General features: G+C 39.3%; 2 protein-coding genes across 3 annotated transcripts; one reads left to right on the top strand and one right to left on the bottom strand.

The window, feature by feature from the left end:
- Positions 1-1,624: 1,624 nt before the first annotated feature.
- Positions 1,625-8,102, top strand: MRPS22 (mitochondrial ribosomal protein S22). The gene is made up of 8 exons (XM_064516940.1): positions 1,625-1,812; positions 2,027-2,181; positions 2,960-3,124; positions 4,393-4,536; positions 5,035-5,118; positions 6,111-6,256; positions 7,525-7,633; positions 7,872-8,102. The coding sequence occupies exons 1-8, from the start codon at positions 1,692-1,694 to the stop codon at positions 7,962-7,964; spliced, it is 1,017 nt and encodes a 338-aa protein (XP_064373010.1). The 5' UTR covers positions 1,625-1,691; the 3' UTR covers positions 7,965-8,102.
- A 458-nt stretch (positions 8,103-8,560) lies between these two features.
- COPB2 (COPI coat complex subunit beta 2) lies at positions 8,561-25,991 on the bottom strand. Of its 2 annotated transcripts, none has more exons than XM_026109562.2 (22): positions 25,862-25,991; positions 24,095-24,232; positions 23,900-23,986; positions 21,797-21,923; positions 20,034-20,182; positions 18,454-18,600; positions 17,024-17,123; positions 16,751-16,893; positions 16,343-16,542; positions 15,635-15,745; positions 15,273-15,361; positions 15,082-15,188; positions 14,656-14,799; positions 14,007-14,137; positions 13,489-13,696; positions 13,155-13,265; positions 12,113-12,327; positions 11,745-11,837; positions 11,483-11,663; positions 11,288-11,356; positions 9,399-9,491; positions 8,561-8,917 (listed from the first exon to the last, which is right to left on the bottom strand). In XM_026109562.2, exons 1-22 carry the CDS (start codon positions 25,862-25,864, stop codon positions 8,822-8,824), a joined length of 2,742 nt encoding a protein of 913 aa, XP_025965347.1. In that variant the 5' UTR covers positions 25,865-25,991; the 3' UTR covers positions 8,561-8,821. The 2 variants fall into 2 exon arrangements, with proteins under 2 accessions (XP_025965347.1, XP_025965348.1); XM_026109563.2 differs by having other exon boundaries at positions 9,399-9,488.
- Positions 25,992-27,893: the final 1,902 nt, after the last annotated feature.

Below are 27,893 nucleotides of genomic sequence, written 5' to 3'. Positions count from 1 at the left end.
TTAGCATTATTTAAACAAATCAAGCACAAAATTACATTAAAATAATATTAAGGATTCATTTGCACTCTCTAAATCTCATTGATTTTAGCTTAATTGCACCAGTATAAATATGAGAATACTCTCCTGCAACCTTTCTGACAATATGAAGGCCAAGCTATTGAAGGATAAAGCTTGAATATAGAATTCAGCCACACACATTTGAGTATTGAATAAAGCTAAGTAAACTAAGAATATTCCCCAGTACAATGATGTTCTATTATTAGAAGCAAATACATATTTCAGCTGATGGTTAACTTTATTCTAACTAAAACCAACATATGCTATCAAGTCTTCCTTTTCTCAAGACTTCAATCTCCATTTTCAAACATAACAGAATTTAGACTTTGATTTGGCAAAGCATTGAGCAACCTACTTAACTTTGAAACATTTGGAAACCTATACATTTAAGCATATTATTTATATTTCTCTATCTTCCCTACTGGAGATGAAATGCTTCCTGTTTGGACAGGCAGTCGTGATCCAGTTCGCACCAATGTGTGGTTCCGAATGTTTTAAAATTTGAAATATTCAGGGGCCCCATACAGAGACTTGCCTTCCGACAGCAGGTTTTCTTTCTCTTTCACGTACCTCCTAACCACGGTCACTAGGCTGAAATCCACAACAGAAGACAGAGCAGCTAGGAAAACAACTTCTGTTTCTATAATAGGTTGGTTATTATGTTAATGAAATAACATACCAGTTTTAATTGCATACTCCCTCTCCACAGGCCTGTGATCTGATCTGCCGTATCCAATGGATATAAAATTTTATATTGGTTTTACATTCCAGATAGTTAGCTTAGTCCAATAGTCCATATAGTTAGCTTATTTATTTTCCTTTCTTTACAAAAAAGAACCACAAAGCTCCCCAAAGAGCATGGAAAGCCATGAAAAGACTAAAATCATCATCATCAGGCACAGGGACTCCTTTTACCAGCCAGTGGAAACTGATGCGCTACAAGGGTGCCGCTCTCCTGAGGTACTGTTAACACCTCGACACTGGCAGTTTATTTACTGGGTCCTCTGAAATTCCCCCAAACAGTGGGCGGGGGGGGGGGGGGGGGGGGAGGGGAACCCCATCTGACAGCCGGGCTGTCCTGTCGGTTACCAAGCTAGCACAGAAAGCCACCTGAGGCTTTGCAGATTATGTAAGTCACCACGGTGCTCCTCCCTCTCCGAGCAGCGGGCCGGGCGGACGGCCGCCCGGCAGCCTGAGGGGAGGGCGAGGCCCGCCGCGCCTCTGCTCCCCCCGCGCGCACCTGCCTGCGCTGCTGCTTCACCTCCGCGCTGGGCAAGGCAACCACTAAGGCGGCGGCAGCGACGCCCCGCAGCATGGCTGGCCGCCGGCCCCGGGCAGCCCCCTCACCGCTGAGGGACAGCACACGGGGCTCCGCCTCAGCCGAGCCCTCGCCTCCCGCTCAGCAGCGTTTTAACGCCGCAAACGCCCGGGCAGCGGCGCCCGCCTTTTCCCGCGGGCGGGCGCGGGGCGTGGCTTTGGGCGCTGGGGCGGGCGCGGGGCGTGGCTTTGGGCGCTGGGGCGGGCGCAGGCTGCGCGGCGGCGCAGGGGGCGGGGACCGCGCTCCCCCCGCCTCCCGGCGCGCCGCGCCGCGATGCGCGCCCCCGCGGCCGGCAGGGAGGGAGGCGGCGCGTAACATGGCGGCGCTGGGGGCGCGCGGGTGGCTGCGGGGCAGCGCCGCGGCGGTGCCCTCGCGGCTGTGGCGCGCGGCGCCGGCGCTGTGGGGGCGCCGCGCGCGGGGCCAGGACGCGGCGGCCGGTAGGTGAGCGGCGCGCGGCGGCTCGCGCGCTGCCCGCGGCGGTTGGGGCCGTTGCGGCCGTTTCCGCGGCGGGGGAGGGGTCGCGCTCGCGCTCGCGGTCGCTCCCTGCGGGCCGTAGCGTGGATGCGGCGGCCCCCTGTTCCCCTCCTCGCACTGCCCATGCGTGCTCGCACTGGCTTCCCCGGTTAACCGCTCACAAAAATCCCCTTTCAGAAAACAGAGATGCCAAACCTGCCTTTACCGATGAAGCAGTTCAGAATTTGCTCTACAAAATGACAGGGCTGAACTTGCAGAAGGTCTTTAGGCCGGTTAAAACGGAGCTTAAACCGCCCAAGTACAAGCTAATGACGGAAGCTCAGCTGGAGGAGGTAGGCGGCTGTGCTTCGCTTCAAGGCATGCCTCGCTTTTAGCGAAAAGCTTGCAACTGTCCTTATTTATGCTTCTTGTAATGCTGCAGTTGAAGACAATATAGCCTCTTTGATTTATTCTAGTACGTGTTGTAAATTAGTGTAAATTAGTATTTCTTCACTTTAAATGAGCTTGCTTTTTCTTTCTTTCTTTTTTTTTCCTCCCCTGTTGACTTTATGGTATATGGGAGAAGATTGGATACAGGGTTTTTTTTTGCTCTTTTTCCTCTAGGGGCAGACTTCCTTCTTACCTGCCTTTCTTTCCACCTCCTATTGGTATTATGTGTATTTATCAGATGTTCAAATATAGTCCTGGGAGTCCTTTGGCTGCCTTTTTTCTGTAGTTTGGCCATGCTCCAGGACCACAAGGGTGCCGAACTGAAGGCAGTTCTCCTGTGAGCACAGCCATAGCTATATATAAATTGGTGGTAGTGGTTTACTTTATGTTTTGGTGGAAATCTACCATGGAGCATGGCTGAAATAAACTTGGTGTTTTCAGTAGTACCTGTGAATTTTTGTTTTGGTCTTCCTTCCAGCAGTGTGTCTGAGCTACAGTAATGGTGTATATTGGTTTTATGTGATTTTTCCAAATAGGTATTGAATTGGTGTCTTTCTTATAAACTGCAAGAATAAAAGATTTATTTACCTCTAAATTAAAATATTTGGCTTGAAATTGTATGTTAGCTTTCCAATAGAATTTTTTTTATTGTGAAGTTAATTAAGCTGCTATTATTATTAGGCCACAAGAAAAGCTACTGAGGAAGCTAAAGAAAAACTAAGAATGCCTCCCGTTTTGGATGAGCGAGAACCAATTGATGATATATTAGCAGAAGACAAATTCCTTGAAGGAACCGAAACCACAAAATATGTGTTTACTGATTTAACTTACTCCATTCCACATCGTGTGAGTAACTTAACGTATAAATACATGTTAAGAGCTTTTCATTTGTAATTTCAAAATAAGCTTTAGGTTTTAGTAAAATATAGTGGTGTGTGAAAAATCTGAGAAGTTGTAAGTTAAATTCTTGGTATAAGGCAATACAGAAACACACATTTCAAAATATTCTAACAGATAATGATAAATTACATTCCAATACTCAAAAGCAGGCATTTTGGGAGTTGGAGGGGAAGGGGAGCTGTGTGATAGTTAATTATTTTAAAAGGTGTGCTTATGATTTGCTGAGCTGCTTATTGGGAATGTTGAGTTCATCCATACTTCCTGGAAGCTTGGTGTGGAATTGAATTGCTTAATGCTGTGCATAGACCAAAAGATCAAACTACTTTACAATTGCAAAGATGTAGTGGAAAGTTGAATAAGTGAGTAATGAATTTAAGTGAAAGTTGCAAAGCGGATTCCTCAAATAGAGTTGTGGGGTATAGGGATGAAGATAACAATTGGACTACTTTTGATCTAGCTTGTGTAATGAAACTTCTGGATTGTCTTAAGTAGCAGTAGGAGGCCAGAAAGATTTTTCAACATATCCTCATGCTTTTAATAAATCTGCATGGTCCAAACATGCATAATATTGATGATCTTGGGAAATTAATTGCTAGGTCTTCCCTCTGTTATTTGAGAGCTCTCTCAAGGAACGTGATATTTATTCTTCTGCCTCAGTGTATTTAAAATTTCCTCATCCCAAAGAACTCTTTGCCATCTGTAGCGCTAAATCAGTATACTTGTGAACGGATCTGAATATGTTTTATAGGTTTTAGCTATGTTTTGTTTTGCAGTTGCCCTTGCTGAAAGCATGGGTTTTGCATTTGCTCTTGATTATTGCTCCTACATCTGGAACAAGATTAAAAAAGTACTTGCATTATACTTGCTTTTTTCGTTCAGCATGCATTATTACATGAGTAAAATCAGGCCAGCAGCAACACTTGCTCTGTTCTCTGGCTATTAGATATGTTTTATCTCTAAATTTTGCAGAGCTGTATCTTGCTTTTAGTGTAAGCACATGCACAGTTATGCCTATACACTAAGATTAAGGTGCAAGTGCTTAATTAGCAGAGAAAAAGGGATTTAGCATATACTAACTGCCAGAAAGAAACCCTTATGTTTAGAATGAGTTTAGGTATAGTAGGACTTTGCCAACCAAGAGTCTTTCTTGCATTGGTTCTGACAGTGAAGAGAAGACTAGAGGGGATAATACTTGTTGCTTTTCTTACTTTCAGGAGCGTTTCATTGTAGTTAGAGAACCAAGTGGTGTATTACGCAAAGCATCCTGGGAAGAACGAGACAGAATGATACAGATATTCTTCCCAAAAGAAGGGCGCAGAGTCATTCCCCCAGTCATATTCAAGGATGAACACCTTGTGGTAAAGTTTTCCTGGTTTTGAAAACTGATTATTTGTATTTGCTTAGTTGTGGTCTGACAGAGAAACAGTGTTGTTTGGGCAGAGTAGTAGCTCTTAATAAGCCTGTCTGTATGTTTTAAGCTCCTTGAATTCTGTTCTGAGCAGCTGCTTATCAGTATAACTTATTTCAGTAAAGTTCCAGGTAAACTGGACCAGATAAACCCTGGGTATGTGTGTGTGTTGTTTTTGTTTGTTTGGTAGGTTTTTTTGGTCATACTGTGAACCCACATTTAATTGTTATGCATTGATGAAATTTTATGCTTAATCTGAAAACACAAACTGGTGTGCTAGGAACGAAAACTGAGAAGCAAATTCATGTTACTGCACTTCTTGCTGCTTTGTCTTATGATTAAGCAGATGCTTTTTAACAAACAGAAATGTTCTGGCTACCATCTAGATTTTAGATAACTGGAATGGTGTAATACAGAATCTATTACTGAATTTGAACTGTCATTTTAGACTGTGTTTCAGCAAGACCGTCATGAGGATATCCTTAACATGTGCATTGCACAGTTTGAGCCAGATTCACCTGACTATATCAGGGTGAGTTCACTTGCTTTTTCCTAATAGCAAATCCAGTACTAGTGAAGAATTTCGGGGTTTATTTTGTAAGCATAAGCATTATCTGGGGATCATGGTTGCTGTTCAGGTATGCTTTTTCCTCCATATGGATAACGTGTCATCCTTGTGATGAGTTTTTTGCATTCTTGCAGAGAAGTAAAACAGGGTCCTGTTTAAATCACATTTCAACAGTATAAAAAGAACTGCAGATGCATAAAATAGTATTTATAGATATTATTGGTATCAAAACAAAATGAATGATAATGCCCGTAACTGACCACAGCCAGAGTTGCGTTACTTCAGTCATGTGAACTACTATATTAGGATTTGAAAGGACTGGATATATAAGTGATGAAGTGTGTCTGAGAACATTATATGCAAAATAAACTAGTATTTCTGCCAAAGTCTAGGTACAAAAATATACCTGCAGCTGAAATAGTTAAATTTAGTAACTGTAGTTCCTGGTGAATAGGTTAATCTACTGTTACCTTTAAAATGTTCATTACTTGTATTTAGGCTGTAATAATGTTGTAAATCACTGACTGGGAGTATAATTGCTAATGGGCAATTTCTCAAGTAGGTTTTTCAAAGTAACATCTCTACTCTTTGCTCTAATTTTTCTTTCCTCTTAAAGAATAGATTATAAATTGAGGACAGTGGAATGAAGGCTCAGAGGTTATGCGCCCTCCCTCTTTCCCTGCCTCCCCATACTGTCAGTCCATAGCTGTTATTTAGCTTCCTCTTAACATGCAAATATATATGCATGAGTACCAAGAACTGGTTATCCCAGTGTTGTCCAGAATTAGATGCATAAAGTTTTGAAGCAGCATGGTTCAGCCTGTGCCTTATTCCTACAGTTTAGGGAGATTTGAAAATGAATTGGATTAAAATCTAAAAATAAGTGAGGATTTGAGGAGAGAAACTCTCAACAAGCTCTGGTTATGCTATTGAAACGGAAACCCTTCTGTGTATAGGTTCATCATCGAACATATGATGATATTGAGAAACATGCTAAATATGATCTGCTCCGTTCAACAAGACACTTTGGAGGAATGGTCTGGTATCTAGTAAACAGAAAGAAAACGGATGGCTTACTAATAGATATGCTCCACAGAGACTTGTAAGTGTTTTTTGTCAGTTATTAATTATAGTTATCTATCTAAACAAATACTAGAAAACAAGAAGTTCCGTTGTTTGAGAAGAAAAATAGTATTTTTGTAAGATGCATTAGTTTTCACTTAATTATCTTTTAGCAGTAGTTTTTATATAGAGAGAGGTTCAGAATGGAAGCACCAACTATAGGAGCATGAAACTAGGTTTCTGCAGAAATTAGCCTTTTATAGTTCTGGTTCCTGGTTTTTTGTTTGTTTTTAGTTTGGGGTTTTTCTTTTCCTGCCCTATAATTGTCAGTGCACTCCCAGCTCTGGGCACTACTGATTTTAAAGCCTTACAATTTTATACTACTGATCTCAATTTTAGCTTTTAAGATTCATATGCTCTTAAAAGCTGCTCTAAAACCAAGTATGCTTTTTTTCACTTGACTGTAATTGGTAGATTGAACAATGGGAATTGATGGATATACTTTTATATTATTTTAAATCCAAGGTGGGTTTCCATAAGAAAAGTTGCTAAATGCATTGAAAACTCACTGAGGCAAATATTTAATTTTTTAAAATGTGTTGAGGTAGGACAAATGTATAAAATTAGAATTCAATTACAGTGATGTAGACATTTATTTCCTACTGTTGCATTTGCAAACTTATAATGGTTGATCAGATCTTACTTCCAATTCTGACGGTATGAAGAAATATAGGGAACTTCCAATTTTGGTTTAGGGATGAAATTGTTAAAGGGAAAATCCAAATACTTGGACAACTTAAGTTCCAGAAGTTTGGAGTCTCTTCCCCAGCCACATGCCTACTTCTGGTTTATGTTTAGCTTTATGTAAGCAAAACACTCCAGTTTAAATGCAGCTTAGGATAGGTGTTACAAGACTTCAATACTAGTTCTGTCAAATATGCTGATCCCTACAGTCAGTGTCAGAAAATTACTTTTTGGCATAGCTGTTCCATTAGTTATCATTGGGTAATTCATTGTATTTCAAATAGATTACAGTGTCATTAGAGATGAACAGTAGATGAGGCTTAAAGTTCATCATGGATTAGTTTATGTACCTTATGTGATATATGCCGGTGTTCATGCAGTTCTGGTCCTCCTTGAGAACAGATTGCCATTGCAGTAGATTAGGGGGTGCCCGCATACATACATGTTCTAATGACTGCACAGTTAGTGAAAGCAGGAGCATATGAAAGCCTGTTAGTGTACAAGCAAACTGTTTGAAAGTATTTACAGAAAGTAATTGCTACAAATGAGTCTTTCTTTGTTTAGGTTGGATGATGCTACAAGTTTAATCACACTGTATCATATGCTTTATCCCGAATGTCAGTCGGCAAAAGAAGCTAAAGAAGGAAAACTTCAGGGAGTGGGCCTGATCAAGGTATGCTTTTCTACGTTAAGCCTAATGACCTATAAAAGGGAAGGCCCTCATGGTAAGAACCTAGTTAATAGTCTTAAAACTGCCTTTGTTTAAAAAGCAGATATTCAACTGGAAGTGTTGTGTATGAGTGATGATATTTCAGTTGTAACGAGGTGATATACCAGGGGTATGGTAATCTCACTGTGCAAGCAAGTATGCTGTTAATTATACATGAATCGTTTTTGTGCCATGTTTACAGGTATTTGTGAAAACTGAATCACAGAAAGAAGGATATATACAACTGGCTCTTCAGGCTTATCAAGAAGCAATGGCTACTTCGACAGCTTTGTGAAATAAACCTTCTTAAGTCTTACACTTGTCTATTTTAGAATCCTGTACAGAGAATGTTTATAAAAACTTTTGACAAGGATGAGTGTTCTGGAAAATGTACAAGAATAAAATCAATACAGCTGTTCTTAATTTTTAAAAATATTGTAAGTGATAATTGCAGCTGTTGTCACTTGCTTTGAAGGGACAACAGGCCCAGTTTCATTCCTTTACAGTTGCATCTTCAACCTGAACAGATGCCCATGCTTTATTTTACTACTTGAAATAAGTGTATGGAGAGATTGATTTAGGAAAGTATTAACTGAGCCCTACTAGTGTTTTTATTTAGAACTTTAGCTTACAGGGTGAAGTGTTAGTGTTGGCTAACAGCCTAAAAGAGTAACTGGGCTACTGCTTGTTAATGGATGCAAGCTAAGCCATACACCTAGACAGTAAGTAGACACATTAGCATACATACTTAGTTATACCCTTAAAAGAGTCTTTTTAAATGTTAACACTTAGCAACCATGGTCACTCTTATAATTTTAAATAATAGACACTATTGATGAAGCTAGGTTAAAGGATCTTAAATACAAGAAGTCATTAAAACCACAGGAATAGTCTGTTTAAAATGGTTTATTAGTTTCTTGATAAATGAAAAAGGGTTGTGTATGCAAGTGAGTAGGCCTCTGTATTGAATTTCAACACAAACTGATGATTTTATTTATAGAGGTGCTAGGTCTGCCCCTCTCCCTACATGTTACATGGTCCACCTTCAGTTAAAAAAAAAAAAAAACCAACCGAGCTAACTTGGAGCACACTGTCCATAGAACTTCATTCCTTTATTTAGAATAATTGATTTGGTCATCCAAGACACTGAGTTCACTCATCTAAGATCTCTTCATCCAGATTGATATCTGTGGTATCAATATCCTCAAGATCCAAGTTATCCAAGTCATCTTCCAAGTCCAGGAGAGTCTAGGAAAAGGAAAGACTAGATTACAGACATACTAATATGATTACATATTAGTGAGTGCTTGTGATAACTGGAACTCTATTCTAGATGATGAGCACATTTTGCAAAACACTAAGCTTAAAACAGGCAACTGGAACATCACTATTCATTCAAACAAACTGCAGAGAGAAGCTACCTTGTTGGTAAGAACTGGTGTAAACCCCAACAGCTTTCAGAGTTACGTCTTTTTACCATTAACTAACCAAATATTTTTTGACATTGCACTTTTTTTTCTTCTCTAAGCTCACAAGGTTGTAGGAACTGGGCTGTATGCCTGTGTACAACAGGGAGGAGGCTACATGCTGTAACTGGGCTTAAGATGTCTGGCTGCTATTAAGACAAAGTGACACCCTCCAGAAGCGTGGTTTAATCCAACGATTACTCTATAGCTTAAAAAGGATGCAGTGCTGTATTTCAACATCCCTTCCCTTCATATTTAAGTACCTTCTGTTCTCTTGTTGAAAGTAGATCAGAATTCTGTGAAACAGAGTTCATCACTTCTGGTTTTGGAGACAGAACTGGTTCTTCAGCCTGCTTCTAATGAAAATGACATTCTTTAAGTTCTTTTGAATTTAAGTTCTTTCTTACAAAGGCAGGTAAACAGCAGATCCATATCTCTCCCAAGCCATGGTGGCTCTCTTTCAAAGCTTCCCTAAATAACTCTTGAACCATGCTTCCACAGCAACTAAGAGTTCCAGTCCTCCTTGCTCTACTAGAGCTCCCCCTCCGCTCTGCTTTTTCCTCCTATTATCGAAAGCAGTTCCTGATACTGATACAACACAACCAACCTTTAATGAACATCAGTTAAATTCAAAGACAGAAATGCTGTGAGAAAACAAAGTGATGTTTAGAGTCTTCAACCAGAAGGAGATTAGATTGCTCTAGATTTGTCGCAGAAAATTTAACCAAGAAAAATGGTACTTTTTTTCAAACACAAGGCCAAGATAACAAAACAAGTACTGACCATCCCAAGTTCCTATTTTTACAGCCAAGTAACTTTGAAGAGGTTACATCCATCGACAGTACAGTCTCAGGCGTTAAGTTATGTGGCCTAGCAGATGCTTAATATTTGGAGGAGAACTGGCCCAATGTTTCTATTTAAATGTGAATTCTGCTCAAGATACACTCTATCAACAATTGAAGGCAGTACTAAACTATTCTGGAAGCTTTTGCCCTTTGCTGTGAAAGTGGTGATATGCTCAAAGCTGAACCTCAATTTAAGACACTGCTACTCTAGGAAAAACTAATATTTAAGTAGAATTGCATGTCAGAGGCTACACATAAATTTGATTATATTCTTAACATCGGTGATAGTCCTTAACACAGTTGCTAGACTTTGTGTTCCATACCTCAAAATAGTTAATGTTCATCCTTCTTTCTTTGCTGCTATACACATCCTATGCTAAGATAACTCATCAGTTAATGAAGCAATAGTATTATTCTATCAGTCGTATTATTTTATTTACATAACTATCTCCTTACTACAAAACTTTGCATATTCAACCTCAGTTGTAGAAGAGGGCTGCAGTTTGAGGACATCCTATGGAATCATGAACTGAATGTGAAGATATACTTCAGCATCAGTGGCCTTCAGCTTCTAATGCCAGATTAATACAAATTTAATGCATCTTACTTTTACAATGCTACTTCTGTATCCTCTTCAAACAAACGTGCATGCAAGTTTGATTTTGCTTAAATGACATTTGCTTTAACACACAAGAAGTGAAGAGTCATTGAACTACTTGAAAGTAACAGAGGTGGTCAAAGAGATCAGTTTAAGTTACTTGGAATATTGATTAGGAAGTATTTTCAAATAATGGAGCAGGATTCCTAGTCAGTTAGTTACAGAACAGTCTTTTTCCTTAAATGTTCACCCTAGCAAAGAATATGAACTATTTTCAATTGCTGTGATATGCAACAGTTTCCAGGCTCCTGCTCCTGAACTTTTAGAATGCTGGAAGCAGTTAAGGTAGAAAATGTTTGTATGTGTAATTCATCCTGCAGAAAAATAATTGCAATAGTAGAAGTTGGTGATTACTCGCATGCACTTTAATAGAGACTGCCCTCTCTTCTAACAAAAGATGATCCAAGTTAAGTTACCACAAGAAAGAAATAATTTCTTAGTCAAGAAGTTAGTAGTTATGAAAGTAGATTAAGAGAAGTCTGAGGCAAAAGAATGTGGAACTCAGCTGCAGTTCTCTCAATACTTGCAATAAAGCCAACAAGAGCAATACTTTGTCCATTACTGGCGAAATATCATCCAGAGTAGATGTTATTGTACAATAGTGGAGTTGCTTCTTTTTTAAACTTCAGTCATTAGTAGTAACACTGACCTGAGATGCCATTACTCCAGAAGGCTCAAAACCTTTTGCTTCTTCAAGTAAATTTCTTTCTTCATTTGGCTAAAAACAAAATCATATGTTTTTGGAATGTATAAGTGATTTCACTGACTCATTTAAATCTGAACTTACTTATCACCAAAGGTTTTTATTCTGGGGGGAGAGGGGGGAATCCAACTGTTTACTTACAGTGACAAGGGGATATTCCCTGGCTGGCCGCAGGTCAGCAAGACTTTGTTTAACATATTCTTCAACAACAAAAGCTTCCTTTAACCCAGGGAAAAGATTCTCATATTCTGTAGGATCAGCAAGGGAGTCGGCAGCTTTTTGATTGACTTTAGAAAGATTCTCCCGCCACAGTTTAACAACCCTGGAGATGCAAATAATATTTTGCTGTATACAGCTAATTAGGCAATAATATTCTTATTTTGCATATGCTTTGAAAAGTTACCTTGAAACCTGGCTTGGCAAATATGTCCGTGCAAGAAAAGCAGCTTCTGGGAGACGCCCAGTTTTAATCAGCAGTTCCAAACATGAATCAAGCCTAAAAGATTTTAAAATGTGATGATTTTAACTAGTATGTTTAACAAAGACAGATTTTGCATTAGATTAGCTGTTTATTCTATGACATTATTAAGGTATTTTCAGGTTTAAAAAGCAGTAGCCATCATAAAATACAGTCAGCCTTTCTGAAAAGATACGTGCCACTGTCTCCATGAAATTTTAAGCTTTGGTGTGTTGTAGTTAATTTGAAAAACCTGAGGTCTTTTGCATTTCAGAAAGCAGAATGTGAACTGGAATCTCTTGCTTGATACTTACTTTCCCTGCAGGAAGTAGCTCATAAATGCTACATTGTTCTTGCCATCTTTCTCTGCTCCTTCTGCTAACTTATTCACCATGTTAGCATTTCCTGAAGCTGTAGCCAAGAGCAGTAGACCTCCATAGTCTTGCGCATGGTGGAGACATTCCTGGGCTAAGCCAAACTGGCATTTACTAATGGCAAGCTCAGCAAGTTGCTTCCATTTCTGTTCTGACTAATGGTACAAACGGGGAAGGGAGGAAAAGGGGAAAAAAAGAAAAAAGAAAATAGAAACCAAATTTTTGAACAGCATTTAAAGATTTTTACATCTTTCAATAAAGAATGTAAGTTTACTTGTTAAGGTACCATATCCCATCATTATATTCGCCTTCCTTTTGAGATGTTACAATTACCGCAGCTTCAAAACACACCAGTTTTAAACACAGATCATTACACAGCTATACCATTATATAAAATAGGAGAGTTTTCCATCAGACATGGAGGGAGAAGGTAGAAGTAAGACAGTATTAATCTTTTATAGAAAGCTCCAAAATTAACCTCCAGAACATAAAAACATTCTGCCTGCAAGTTATCATTCTACCACTAACTTCATTATTTTACAACAGGAACAATGAGATCAATCCTCTGAATAACGGTTATGAGCCAAATCACCTCCTGTCAGTCTTCCTAGTGCATCAGAAATAGCCTAAGTTTGCCAAGGCTGGAACAAAGGTCCAGAGGCCTCGACCCTGCCACTCTTGCTATTTCTTCTCTCACTGACCAAAACTGGAGATTAAGGGTTGGTTGTTGGTTCAATTTTATATTCTCCAGGAGTTCTGGTAGCTTTCAGAACAGATGCTCCTCCGTCCCCACTCCAGAGCTTAGATTCCTTTGAATAACAGAGGCAGAAGAACTTCACACAGGAGGTTGGATGTGTGTGTACAGTGTTCAGAGACCTATTCCGCATCACCACATACCATTGCCCTCTTTGCACAAACACAGGGCCTCAAAGATTCATTTTAATACTCAGAATTAGTGTGAATCACCAAAAGTTGTGTTTACCTCTGCTTCCACTGCAAGCTGATATGCAATTTTTAATTCTCCAAGTTGAAGAGCAAGTTCAAAACGATGCTCAGGATCTGTGGATACTGCAAGTGCTTGTTGTTTGAAGCCCTAAAATAAAAATTTAAAAGTAAAACTGTGGTCTGTCACATCAAACAACATCCTAGATGTTGTAACAAAAACCCTCTAAACAAATATTACAGTATTCTCAAATAAATACGTGTTATTAGAGTTTTAGTTTACAAAAAACATGACTGTTTTCTGCTAAGCTAATTCAGTTAGAAATGTGAATAAACTGATAAAGTTTCTGATGACTAAGAAATAGTTCTCTTGCCTGTTTTTCAAGAAAATGTGCCACTCTGGTTCTCTGTTCTTTTGGAATTGTGGGAAGAACTTTGTCAGCCATACCGAAGTCTCTTCTCATCACGGCAGTTTGATATTCGAGCACTGAGACCAGCAAAGAGTAGCTAACAATGTTGAGCTCTTTATCACCCAAATAAAGTCGGTTGTCCTTAGGGATATACCCCAAAAGATACATTGTCCTGAAACAAAACAAAACATATTAATCTTGGATGAACACACTACCAAACAGTGCTAAATATACGTGTACGTGTGTGTATCTCCAACAGTTCTCATAATAGCAACAACATTCACCTGAAAAAAATCTAGTTTTACTGTACATACTTTCATGCAACAGTTTATTCCCTGCAAGATTACATTAACTGCCTCAGAACATACATTAGCATGATGTGGTAAGAAAAAAGTAACGCCGAGCAAAGAGGTAACGAGGTTCACCTTGTACTATTTGAAAAAACATTTAAAGACTTGCTTACAACAAATGCAGCAACTTACCTGTCTAAGTGGGCAATAGTGACAATTTCTCCTCCAACATAGTAATTGAGTCTGTTCACAGAACTGGTGTAAATAAAGCAGTCACCTACCCACAAGCCTGTTTTCACGATCTCTTGAATCTCACCAAGAACCTGCAAAATTAAGTTTATTTTTAATTAGATATATAAAAGGTATGTTTTCTGCTATAGTAAGACTATAGCAGTTTCAAATTAAATTTAGTATTCTACACTTCAACAGATAACTGGCCTCAAATTTCAATCATATTTCAAAACTTGAAAATTGCAGAAAAAGTTTAAGCTATGTGAACATACTACCCAAGTATGTTTTATTAAAAAAATAAAAATAAAAATAAAAAAAATAAACACACTAACTCTATGAGAATAGTAAACAGAAGTCTGAAGAGAAATCGAGGCATCAAGATCTCTCAGGCTGGATTTCAAACAAAGGCACTCTTTCAAGGGATAGTCTTCAGCATACCAAATAAAATGGTAAACAATGTTCCTCAGGCAAATGTGTACTGTGTGGTACTCAATATTCTGGAAACTAAAGTTTAGTAGTACTACATTAAGGACTACTTTGTTATGCTTTGAAAAGACTTGTTTCAATAATCTCTAATCCTTGTCACATTCCATTTTTAAACAGAATTTACCTCAAAAGCATCTTCAATTCCATCTTCAGTGACTCCTTCATGTGTTTCTTGAGCTGCTGCAACTTTTTCTGATAGATATTTCAGAATGAAGAATGACTCTTCTGTAGCAATGCAGACAAGCTCACCCGAGTCAGACCAGAAAATCTGTATCATCAGAATCAATAATAGCACTGTTTAACAAACCCCAGGTTATGAAAGGAGGATATACAAATTAATGTTAAAAAGTACTAACTCTCATAGCAGCTTTAGCAAATAAGAAGCCAACGCACATTTAAGAGATTTCCCTCTGCTATGAGGGTGAGATAAACTTAAGAAGTTATCACTTTACAATGGTCAGCTTGGTTTCATTCAAGAAAAATCAGCAGTCTAGTCAAAACTCGATTGAGCCAGGCATGTAAATATATTCAGTTCCATCTAGGCACTCACATGTTTGGGCTGAATTTCAATTCTGCGTATCAATTCTGTGTTTTCCCAATCATAGAATGCCAAACCATTAACAGATCTGACACCCAGCAGGAAGCCTCCATAGATGCCTGTAAAAAAATAAAGGTAGAAGAAATAATGGCGTTGCATGCAGGGAAAGGACCAACATGTATATTCTAAAAGTAAATACCCACCTTCTGCTCCAAAGTCTGGTTTGAACGACTTCTTCTCTTTGAAATTTTTAAATATCTTTACAACACTGTTGCTCTCCCTGATTGCATATCTAAATAGAGATTGCAATGTAAGAAAAGTTATCTGACTGTTAGAGTAGCAAATTACTAACATTATAAGCTGATACAACACAACCACTATTGCATTTTATTCATCTTCAAAAATTAGCAGAGTGCCACAAACTGAAAAGTTTTATGTAGTGCAGTTATGAGAAGTTTATTATCCAAACAAGTTCTAGTCTTCAGGCCAGTTTACAGCTTGTACAGCCTAAAAACTAGCAGCAGCAAATTTAAGATAATATAAAAGCAAAATTTACAATACTCACTCAGAAGAATCATGTGCCCATACAAACTCCTGGGCAGAACCAAAACTCTTGTTCCTCAAAGCCATAGCTGTGTAAATGATGTATTCACCATCACCACACACTACTACAAACCTAGACCAAGAGAAAGAAGTGTTGGTCAGACATCTATGTTCAGTTGGATAGGCATGATCAAGCAGATAGATCATCTGAAAAGTTACTAGAGGGCCCAGCCCCGTACGATCACTGCAAATGCAAACAAAATAAAAATTTCATATAACTTGTGACTTGATTTTTTTTACACTTCATGTTACTATCTACTCGCTATCCCCCCCTCCTCCTAGGCTCCACCCAGCTGCTCTTCTACTTCTACCCCTTTACCTTCCCTTTCTTTCAGTTCAGCTTATCTGTTGACAGAGAAAAACAAACTCAAGAGAAGTGATACAATCGTGTGCTTTACTGCTATTACCTTATATATTTTGCTTTTACTTTATTTCTTCCCCTATCTAGAATCCAACTTGTCTGTTTAAGCTGGGATCTCTTACAGGTGAGGGCCATCTACTACTCTGATTTTACAGTGCCTGGCTTTAAGGCTGCCCATTCTCCATAGGCTCTCAGCTGCTCCTAGGGCATATGCAACTAATTTTTTTTTTAATTCGAAATGTTTTCCTATACAAAAGGAAAAAGAAAAGTCAGAAATACATTTAAGTACTTTGTTCTAAAATCTATTACCGTCCATTAGGGTTGTGCTGAATTGTCTGTGGATAGATTTCACAGCTCCCCATATCCTTTACAGCCAGTGGCAATCTTTCTCCGTCTTTAATTTCAGCATCTCCCATAGCTTTCAAGTTAGCCTGTTGGACTTCTGAATGTTTGGCCCAAATAATTTTTCCATTTGAATCCATGGACATGGCAGGCTCTTCACGACCAAGCTAGGAAATGTAGCATAAAAATTTAGTGGATGGAGAAAATATATTCTTAATTAATTTTTTTTCAGTTCGACATATCTAGTGAAATACCCTGGCTCTGGCTAAAAATGCCAGAATGACTAAAATCAGCTGCTCTGTACATAGCATAGTAATACAATACTATGGTAATAAACCACCATTTCCCATTTGTTTTTCGAATTAATAACTGTACCTTAACAATAATGCTGCCTTCATCATATCCCAGTGCCACATTATTGGATCCTCTTAAACTGGCCACACACCACACTCTCTCCATGCCATAGTTGAGGGTACTTTCAAGGCGGTATGTGCTTGAATGCCAAATGCGCACAGTTCCTAGAAGAAAGAAATACATGCCTTTTATCTTCTCTTAATGGAAGGCCAGGAGGTGTGCTGCCACACCACTACAGTAGTTTTCCCATAAAGATTTCCCCTATCCTTTATATATCAGAAAACACAAAATTACCATCTTCTGAGCCTGTGATTATGATAGGCAATTCAGGGTGGAAGCTGACACACGACACGTTCTGAGCATGTCCCTCCAGTGTTTGCACACATGTTTTATTCTGCAAGAGTCAGAAGGACACAAATGCATTGCTACAGTTTTACCTTGATTTCTTAAAAAACAATTAATCCAAATATTATTTTGAAACCCATTTGTTCAGACTTCTTCTAGTAACATTTATTTCCATGTGGCTAAAGCAACAGTATTAAATATATACTAGAAAACTAAGATTGTACTGAGTTAATTTCTCATCCCTAGAAGAAAATAATCAAGTTATTTCCCTTGACATAGTTGCTCCTGTTTTCACAGGGGCTTCTGTCTACAAAATATACTTTCTTAGAGCAGAGATTAACAGCAGAATAAAGCAAGATAAAAACCAGAGATAACTTCAAAAATCAAAGCAAAACAGGTATCTGAATCTAATTACTAATGAAAAGAGACCTAATATCTTTGTTCTTTAGGTATGCCTGTTCACACAGTCGTGAAAGAAGAGGGTTCTCTGCTTGAGATAGCCAAGAGTAACTACAGAATTCATGTACACACCTGTACACAGTGGCAGAATTTTAAGCAGATAGTACTTCCAGGTTGTTAAAACGTATTGCTTTAGAGTAAATCTAAACTCAGAAGTTTGTTAGTGCTATTATTTTATGTATGCTCTGCAGTAACGGCTGTTATAACTATCTCCTTTAGTCAAGTTTGCCTTGCCCTTCTGGCCACTCCTGCACTTGTTCACAGAAAAAAACTTACAAGCTTTAGGTTCCAGCAATAGTCTTCCGGTTCAATCTTTCTCTCTTTCCTGCTAGAGCATTCAAATGAGGCAGTGATGCAATGACTGCTTCCCTCCCTCCATGACCCCTGCAAACTGCCAATTATAAGATGATGTGTAATGTGTGCACACGTGCACATATGTGCCTGTGTAAATGTGTGTAGGAGAAAAAGAAAAAAGGGAAAGGAATAAAGAATAAGATTAAAGAAAAAAAAAGACTGAGAAGTGAAAGCATGGAAAAAGTAGATACAGAAACAACATTTGTCTGAACCTAGAGGAATATCTTAATCCACATGAAAAGAGGTCCAAAAGGAAAAGGCAAGGATTACACCTTTATGAGAAAGAAGAGTAATGCTAACAAAAGCAATGTTACTACAAGTTTAGTAACTAACCTCAGAGTTAATCTGCACAATTCACAACAGGTTTTCTCAAGCATTAACGAAATACTCCCTCGCCCCTAAGAAAAGACATCATGAAATATTGCCCCTACTTCCTTCTTCACAAGGAAGAAAAAGAAAATCTGTTGATGTTTTCAGGTCCTTCTCCTCTCTTCCTATGTCTTTACTTATGATTTTGCTAAGGCACAGTCTGTCCAAGAGTTTATGAAGAGCTGAACGCATGATACCTGATAGTCCCAGATCTTAACCAAACGGTCATCTGCACCTGAAATGAGGTATGGCTTGTCTCCTCCACTGTAATAGTCAATACAGTTTACACCTTTTTCATGGCCTTCCAAAGTAAAGTTGGGTGAAGAAGAGCCAAGCTGCCACACCTTGTGGGGGGGGGGGGAGGAAAAAAAGAAGTTAACCACATGTAATTATTGATCTTTTCCACCCAGGTCAACCTTACCAAACATAAATGTCCTAATGTATGTTTAATATTCCAAAGGTGCAGAAGATGTTTTAGGTGAAAAGCTTAAGCAACTGTTTATCAGAATACAAGTCCCCAAACACAAAAATAAGCAAACATGTCAAGTTGCACACATTGGGCTCACAACTCAAAGCAAGGAAATTGTTTTCCGTCAGTGTTTTCTTTTAGGATATTAAACCATGTAAGATGCTGTTTGTAGGTAGAAGTATCTTTTTCATCAGATCTAATAGACCTGGAAAAAGCATTCAACCTTTTGCACATACAGCGATTTCCCCTCCTCATGCCCCAACTGTGTCCAACTTTTTTTCCCCAGTTACCTTAAAAGTTCTAACAAATAATACCACCTCTATCAACAAAACTTTTCTGGCCTCCATCCTTAGATCATCAGGACTTCAATAACTAACCCATTTCTGTGCATGTGACTTTTCTCATTTGCACAGACCTATCAACATGGAGAATTTGTCATCTTACACAAAAAGCGTATTTCAAAAGCCTATAACAACAGCTAGAAAGATATACATTTCTTTCAACTCTAAATGTGGGTTTTAGAATAACAACTCCATGCTAAACGAGGACTCATAAAAATCAACCAAGCCAACTTTTAGATATATTAATATATATATGAACATCATTGATATATATATGAACATCACAACGAATCAACATTTACATACTTCTACCAATCTCAGTATCTGAGGACGTAAGAAATAAAAAAAATTGGCTTTTAAGAGCCAATATAATATTAATTATTAGGGAATCTGAGGAAGTCTCTCTGCCAAGATGGCTGTAAATCTACAGTCCCAGATGTTTAGTCATGGTTTCACAACAAATGAGAATCATCAGAATCTACCCCCAAAAGGTTAACACAGCCTTTGGAAAGGATTCAAATAACAGACAGCAAAGAACATGAAAATACAGGAAGAAACACCTTCCCCCCCCCCCCCTTTTTTTTTTTTTTTTTTTTAAAGCGCACAGTGAAAGACTTGACCCACTACATATTTAGTCTGAATTTCCCCAAAACTACTCAGTGACAGTATAACCATTACCTCCCCACAATATTTCTCTGTACTCCAAATAAAACCGTAGTGTTTACTAAAGCTTTGAGAACCACATTTCAAAGATCAGAGGTAACAGATAATCTTATAAAGTTATTAACTTACTCAGTACATGCGTAATTCTTAAACTAACTTGATCAATGTACAGGTCCTTGTACAATAAAAATTCTATTACGGCACCCGTTTTTAAGAATTTTAACCCACTGTCTATCCGATATTAGTGGTTCATGTACTCTGTCTGATAATTCATTAATTTTCTTTTTTAAAATAGTTTCTCTACCTTGATTGTCCTATCCAAAGATGCACTGGCAAACTGATTATTGTCTTTTGGGTTTATGACAATCTGCATGACATAATGGGTGTGTCCTTCAAACACCTGAGAACAAGACCATTTCTTATCCCAGTCCCAGAGTTTAATAAGCATGTCATCTGAAAAAAACAAGCTCGTGTTAGTTTAATATGTTCTGGCACCCACCTTCTTAGATTACATAATTCTTAGTAACCTCTAGTTTGTGGCTTATCTACCTCTTCTCCTCAAAAGGAGGAACTGCTAATATTCAACTTTTTTTTTTTTTTTTGTAAGACTACCGGTCCTTGCAGAAAGACCATAACCAATGCAAGATTCTCTTAAATAGTCTCCAGTAAAACAGTCATAAAATCAAGAAATAAACTAGTCTGCCTAGCACAGCTAAATATACTGTTCCTTTTCAGATGACTCACCTGTCTTCAATAGAGATTAACAATTGATATTAAGGTACTGAATTATTAATCTTAAAATACTGGGCAGATATTATGGAACTGGACCCTCTTTTTTTGCAGTATCTGCTCTGGTGAGCACAGAGGAACAGGAAGCAGAGACACCCAAATTGGCTTCCCAGTGTCTTTATTTTAAGTGTAAGCTTATTAGCTTCAACAGAAAAACACAGAGAAGCATCCTAGTTATTTCTGACACAAGAGGCTCTGTGCATTCCTGCAGAGCTGTGACCGCATTAGTGAAACCTCCAGGAAAGAAAAGGACTGAGGACCACAACGCTGAAGCTCTTACACAAGATCTGCTGGAATCCGGACTTTTCCACTTTCTGGGTAATGTAGGTTAGCCCAAATAACAAAGAACTGAGTAGTATCTTGAGAAAGAAAGATGAAAATTATCTGTCCCTTCAATTTAGATTTCCAAATGAAAACATACTCCAAAACATTGTAAATTTTTCCAAAAGTGTTTTTAATCAAGGTTATGCAAGGTTTGACACTGAACTCTAAAAAAGCGAAACGAACATTCTTACTCCTCAGAATACACACGTAGCCTCACTAAGGTTTTTTTTTGTTTCACTAATTTCTTTTGTGTAAGTTAGTGGGTTTTATTTTATTTTATTTAGTAATGATTAGATTTTTCATAAAAGCAGAGCCTTGAAGAGCATATTGATTTGATTCATCCTTTTAAAGCATACTGAGCTTATGGACATACCTGGTACTTTCAGAAGACAACTTTGATATAGCATGAAATGTCTACCTGTTCCTTCCTTACAACAATCAGCTGTTCAGCTGAGCAGTGTTCCTTTGCCTTCATGTGCTCATCTCAAAGCCCTGTACAAAGTCCTGAGAACTGCATGTATTCTTTGTCTTTTGCTTTTTTGGGCGTGTGTGTGTGTGTGTGTGTGTGTGTGTGTGTGTGTGTGTGCATAAATATAAAAATAATATATTATATATACTAAAAAATGTTGGTGAGGAAACTGCCAAACAGTAGCTAATTAGCATGTATATGAACTTTTCATTTGGCAAATACTGAGCAACAAGACTTGTAGGTCTTCTCTAACAAGAACCTAAGCTACTATATTTTCAATCATAAGTACAGTTAATATTCCATTAAGAAAAAGCAAATGTATCTGGCAAAGAAATAACATGAGATGACAACTGACACGTTGACTACTTGCTCATGCATTCCTATTTCAGCAGAAACAGTAAGACATGCAATCCCTCACTAGATAAAAAACAGAAGCCTAAGAATAGCTGTTTTCCAAATGTCAAAATACACCAAGGAACTCTTACCACTGCTTGTCAGTATGAAGGGCTGTGTAGGATGTACGGCAATGCAACGAATATAATCTGAATGTGCTTCAAACATATGAACTCTTTCCAAGGTGTTGTAATTGAAGACTCTAATTTGCATGTCATCCTAAGAAAAATACGAAAAACAACCATTAAAACAGGACTCCATCTAATACATCTTATGTTCAATGCAAGGTAATTAGAACACCATCATTAAAAATTTTCTAACAATAACATCTTTAAGAAAACTTATTCTTGATATATGGCCAATGACACAAATAATAATTTGGTTCAGAGGCCTAAATTACCCAATCCCATTTCAAGGTATTTCTAAAATAGAGAGAATTTCAATGAAAAATTTTTTTAACAGATACTTTTAAATCAAAAGGCCATTTTAAATGTAAGATCAAAAATGCTTTGAAAATTACTAACACATTGTAAGAAAATGAAGAGCAATGTTCTTCAATATCATACAAAAATGTTAATACTGTTGGGCCAAGATGAAAGAAAACTTAGGACTAAAAAACTGAAAAGGTGCTTTCAACTTGATTTTTTTTTAATTTAGTTTTCAAAAACAATATTCCGATTTCAGATATTGTATTCTCTCAAAAGTGTTATTTCTAACCTTCTTCAAAATCAAATTTTGAAGAATTATCTAACAAGGAAAAAACATGAGGTACCCATGATATATAAGGCCATCAGAGTAAATGAAACTTACATGTTTGGATAAATTCTATCCTAAATGTTTTATCCAAAATAAATACTTTTCCACTGTATCTTTTCCTCCTTCATACAAATTCCTGCTTAAGTGGCAACAACTCCAAAAAACATCCTTCAGAATAACAAAAAAAGACATGTATCCTTCGAGATCAGCCTATCAGTGTAACAAGCATAGCACAAAGAATTAGCAATGACTAATGTCACATTTTCAAAGTCACTATGATGAGGCCCTGGCCCTGCTGCTGAAAGCTGTTGTCTTGCCCTTTCCTTACTACTTTTTGCCACTGCATCACAGCCTCTCTTGGGAAAGCAAAGACTGACATAGCTGCGCAGTAAACCAGTTCTTTGAAGAAATGATCTGGGTGAAATTAAGCAGGTAAAAATAAAAATGGAGATATTAACTTGGATCAGCTCCTAATCCAGTTCCCATGCAGCTGTCTGAACTCTTGTGCTGGCAGAGAAGCAGCAGCGTGGACCTCCTTGGGCAACAGCGCTGGCTTATGCCCACTTGAAGTAACTGTGATAAGGCACCACAACATGATGTAACAGCAAGAAACTGTTTACTCTGTGTATAAGGCAAAAGACTAGAACGAAAAAGCTTTAGGGATAAAAATTTTAGGCACTACTTCAATTGAAATAAAAAAAATAAGTAGAGAAAATTTAAGACTCTTCAACCAACTGTGTCTACTTACTCATGCTTTCCGTGTGTAACTTTTCAATGACCAATCTAAAGGCTGATTCAAGAACACATTGGAGAGGCCTTCATACCTCAAATTGCAAGTTACTGCATTAAGATACTATTTATGTTTTAGCCGAGACATAATTCCTATTTCAATTTGCCGTAATGATAATACAGAATAACTAGTTGATGCTCATTCCATCACAAAACACATGTTACCAAGCCTAGAATACAACTATTTAGCTTAAAGAAGTAGCCTAACTGAATAAAAGCAGAGTATTTTTCCAGGTGAACAAAACTTCTCTTAAAAATTTTATTTTAAATAGAAACATGAACAAAAGTAGAAAGCAACTTTTAAGTCATTTTACCTTGGATGATCCACAGTTTCAGCTTAGTTACAGCAGCACTACTAATATTTAGCCAAAATGGGGTGCTGAATGAATTCCAGTTCACAGCAAAAGTTGAATCCAGACTTACCTTGGACCAGATGTAGAATTAGCTACATTATTAGGCTCCATTTAGAAAGGAAAAATTAAGTTTTTAAGCTAACATAAAGGATAAATCTCTAAGTAACCATAATGAAGTATTCCTTTCTCCTCTAAAAATTGTATCAAATCATGCTACCTGGTGATATGCAAAGGAATGCCATGAAAACAAATCAGAGAAAGTGGTATTGCATATAGAACAAGAAGACGACAGCTTACAGCTCCTGTAACAACCCAGTTCTTTCTTGCCACAAATTTGGCAGCTCTCACTGGCAGGTCACACACTTCAAAGGTCTTCACAAGAGTCTAAGAAAAAAGTTATATCAATTATTAGTAGTAATTTAAGATCCTTCTTGTGTATCTAACATTGGAAAATGTATTTCGTATACAATAGAGGAAAAACAAAAACATCACCTGTGTTTCATGATTCCAAACACACACACTGCCATTGTAAAGGCTAGCCAACATCCATGGCTCTGTGGGATGCAAGTCTACACTCTTCACCCGGTCAGACCGAGCTGTTAGTTTTCGCTTTATATCAAGTCGGAGAGGCTAGAAATGAAAAAAGTTCACAATACGAAGTTATTCAACATAAAATTGGCATAAAAACATCATAGAAGGAAAGAAAGCTAAAGTTAAACCTTAAAATAACTGGAGTCAATCCTGCTTTTCAGACAGGAAGCTACTTCTCTCTTCTATCTGCCTGCTTATTTGTTTTTGTAGGACTTCCTGAAACAACACATCTCTAGCAATACCAGTGAGTCCCTTTAATTTACTTTTGCGAAATCTGAAGTGTTTTCTCACTGTAAATAGTATCTACAGCACAGGCAAAGAAAAGATGCACTGCACAGCTCCTTACAAAGCTCCCCAGTGTCCCTGAACTACTAAATTAGGCTAAGAGAATTTGCTTCTAATGCAAACATTAAAAAACAGGTCTTCCTTCTATTTTCACTTGAAAATACAGGCGTAAAAGCTAGTCATCACAACTGAAATAACAAATAACATAACACTTGCCCATTACCAATTTGTTTGCATTCACCAAGTTCTTCTACTCTAATAAGTTTTCAAACATAATACCATGTAGTAAAAACCAGTAGGAGGGAAAAGTTTAAGTCTTTCCATTATAATGCAGGCTTTGACTTTCTGCTTTCATCACAGGCAGTCTAATGCTAAAGTACCTAAAATTCAAAAGGCATGAAATATAACAAAGTGATTTGCTAAAACATTTGAGGCATCAGAAATTTGTTCAGACGCTCAAAAGCTATTGAGCTTACTTAATGTCCATTAGCTCAAAAACAGCCTAAGAATTTTCAAGTGTGATGCAAGACGCTGTTGAACAGCATCTTATCTCAGAACTGGATGGGCAACCTCTGATCGCTGAATGCTTTATGTGCCTGGTACTGAGCAGCAGAACAAAACCAACAAAATCTGCAATTTTGTACGTTAGACAGTATAAAGAAAAAAAGATACCTAGCTATCATGTAGCATATGTAACTTACAGAGATGACATCTAATGGTAGCGAATGAACTTGTGGTTTACTATTTCGGTGATAAACACTACAAAAGTAGACAAGAGAAAGTGCACGACTCTCAATTTATTCCTTGATTCTGATTTACTGCTACTAAGGACCAGACTACAGCTGCTGTAAGAGGTTCACAGCAGCATCCCCTTGAACTACTTTGGCAGCCCTGAGGTCTGTGTGACAGGTTATCACAGACCACCACACCGCCAGCGAGGGCCAGGGGCTCCTCTCCGTGACCACCAGCCTCCCGACGCCCCGGGACGTCCCGGTGCCCCCTTCTGCATTTAAGGGGAGCCACGGAGTAACAAGGGCACCGGGACGCCCGGCTCCAGCACAGCAGCAGCGGGCCCTGCACACACCTGCCCCGAGGTGCACAGGCCCAAGCCCAAGGCTCAAGCCGCCCCTCGCTGGGGAGCTGCGCGGCCCCTCTGGCAGGGCGCTTGGCCCCAGACTGACGCCCGGCGGCGCTGGGGGCTGTCGGCGACCAGGGCGCGGCGCAGCGGCTGCTGCTGCCCCGCCGGCGGCGAGGCCGGATTTTTACCTGCGACTCCCCCGCGCCGGGCTCGCCCCCACCGCAGCGGGGCCTGCACCGCCAAGCCCGCGGCCCCGGGGGCGGCCCCGGCCCTCCGGCCCCGACCCCAGCCGCGGCCGCGCTCACCATCGCCCCGAGTGGCCCCGCGGCAGCGCCGAGGTGTCGCCGAGCCCCAGCCTGCCGCCGCTGCCGACCGACGTGGAGCTTCCGCCCCGCCGCTCTCGCGAGAGGAGAGGCGCGAGAGCTCGGGCCTCGCGATAGCTCCACGCAGCCCTTCCCCCTGGCGAACCCCCTCCCCCTGCAGGGGACCGGGGCATGGCGGGATACGTAGTCGGGTTCCCCCCTCTCCCCGCTGCTGTCGCGGGGCACGCTGGGAGCAGGATTCGGGGGGAGCAGGGGCGCGCGCGCTGTCGCCTCAGGGCGGCTGCAACGGCCGTAACGGCTGCAGTGGCCGTAACGGATGCGGGGGCGTTTGTGCTGCGCGTGGAGGGCGCTGTAGGGGGCTCTTACCGTCCCCAGGCACAATCCTGTGCGCGACCTTGGACCCCACGGCTAGAGGTGGCGGTGGAAAGCCGGTGTGCTTTGCCTAGGTGCGAGTGACCTAGGGAGGAGAAGGATCCTTTGGTCGCCTGCGCCGGCTCAGTGGGCTCTCTCCAGACACTTAATGGCGACATTGGCCAGAGAAGCTGGGAGCCGTGTGGGGAGCGCAGCGGGGCCTTGGAGCAGGCCACTGAAAGGAGCCCAACCAGCCTCTCTTGAGCTATAAGAAGACTTTGTCTTGGCCAGTCCTGCAGAGCTTGTAGATGTGAAAGGCTGCCTGACACGCTTTTCCTTTTCTTAATCTTTTTGTCACCTAAAGTTATAGATACTGTTACCAAAACAGAGTTTTGTGGAAATGTTACACTGAATGTGAGATTTCAGGCAGCACCAAAACACAGGGAACCATAGCTGAGAAATTCTGCTCCAGAACTGCTTGCCAGATTAAAGTTCCGTCTTCAGTTAAAAATTGCACACCCCATTTAATTCTACAAAGGAGAGAAATTACAAGAAGGATAGTTACATTCATTAGGTTTCAGTTAAAGAAAATAGGATGATACAATTTAGGCATTCAGTTGAGGATTAAGAGCCCACTGTGCTCTACCCTACAACACAGGAAGGACTGCATTGCCCTGGAGTGTTCACAGTTTGAAGGACATAGAAACAAAAGGGTGACATTACTTTATCTCTTGTTATTTTCAATCCAAGAGAGCAAAGGCAGATACCTAAAATGAGAAAGACATGGGCCTGGTGAAAATGAGTGAGGAGATGCCAGAAGCAAGAGAAGGGGTGCAATGTTGTCAGCTGTAATAGGTGAGTTTAAGCTTGTGTATACATGAGAACTTAGAATTTCAGCTTTCATTTAAAGCCTATTTATAGTAATGATTGTGGAAAAATCTTTCAACACATCTGAGTACAGAATTTCAGGATGTAGAATCTGAACAAGCTTGCTTAAAAGTAGTGATATAAGTAAAATTTAGGATTTTTGAGTCTAATTCATGGTTTTTAGACAGCTGAGGTGGTTGGAACAGGCTGGGAAACTGAAAGAAGAAATATAAGGGAAAGATATCAGTACTAGAGAGCATAAGTAGTGGGGGCCGGAAAACACACATCGTATATTTTTCCTTGAAAAACTCAGCAAGGTCCTGCTCAGAGAGGGTACAGAAGAATTGAAGATAGCAAGGAAGGTAGGTGACAGGTGAAGGAATAGAGCTAGTTAGTCAAGAAAATTACAGCAGGGAAAGGAAGAAGTTTATCTGCTGTTAGCATCAACTTCTGGGAAGTTTTCACAGCAGAAGAGCTAAATTGCAAAAGGGAGGCACGGGGTATAAGCCAAGGATGACCTTACAGTGTGAGAGAAGCAATGAAAAAAAAATAATGCTGTACTGTAAGAATAAGAAATATCCATCACATCTGTTAAATACAAGGATACCAGTTCTCACTCAAGGCCGTGATCCACAAATTGCTGGAAATTAAAGGGTTATACAGAGGAATATTATTTTGTATGTGTTTTTCTTTCATGTTCTTCCCTCTGTATCTTCTTTATTAGCCATTTTTCACCTGGGCTGATTTGCAAAGTGAGTGGGACAAGTCCTTGGGCCATCTCTAAAAAGACATTCAA

The sequence above is a fragment of the Dromaius novaehollandiae genome, chromosome 9, assembly GCF_036370855.1.
Source record: "Dromaius novaehollandiae isolate bDroNov1 chromosome 9, bDroNov1.hap1, whole genome shotgun sequence".
Taxonomy (NCBI): domain Eukaryota; kingdom Metazoa; phylum Chordata; class Aves; order Casuariiformes; family Dromaiidae; genus Dromaius; species Dromaius novaehollandiae.
This window is presented reverse-complemented; position numbering and strand designations above follow the sequence as displayed.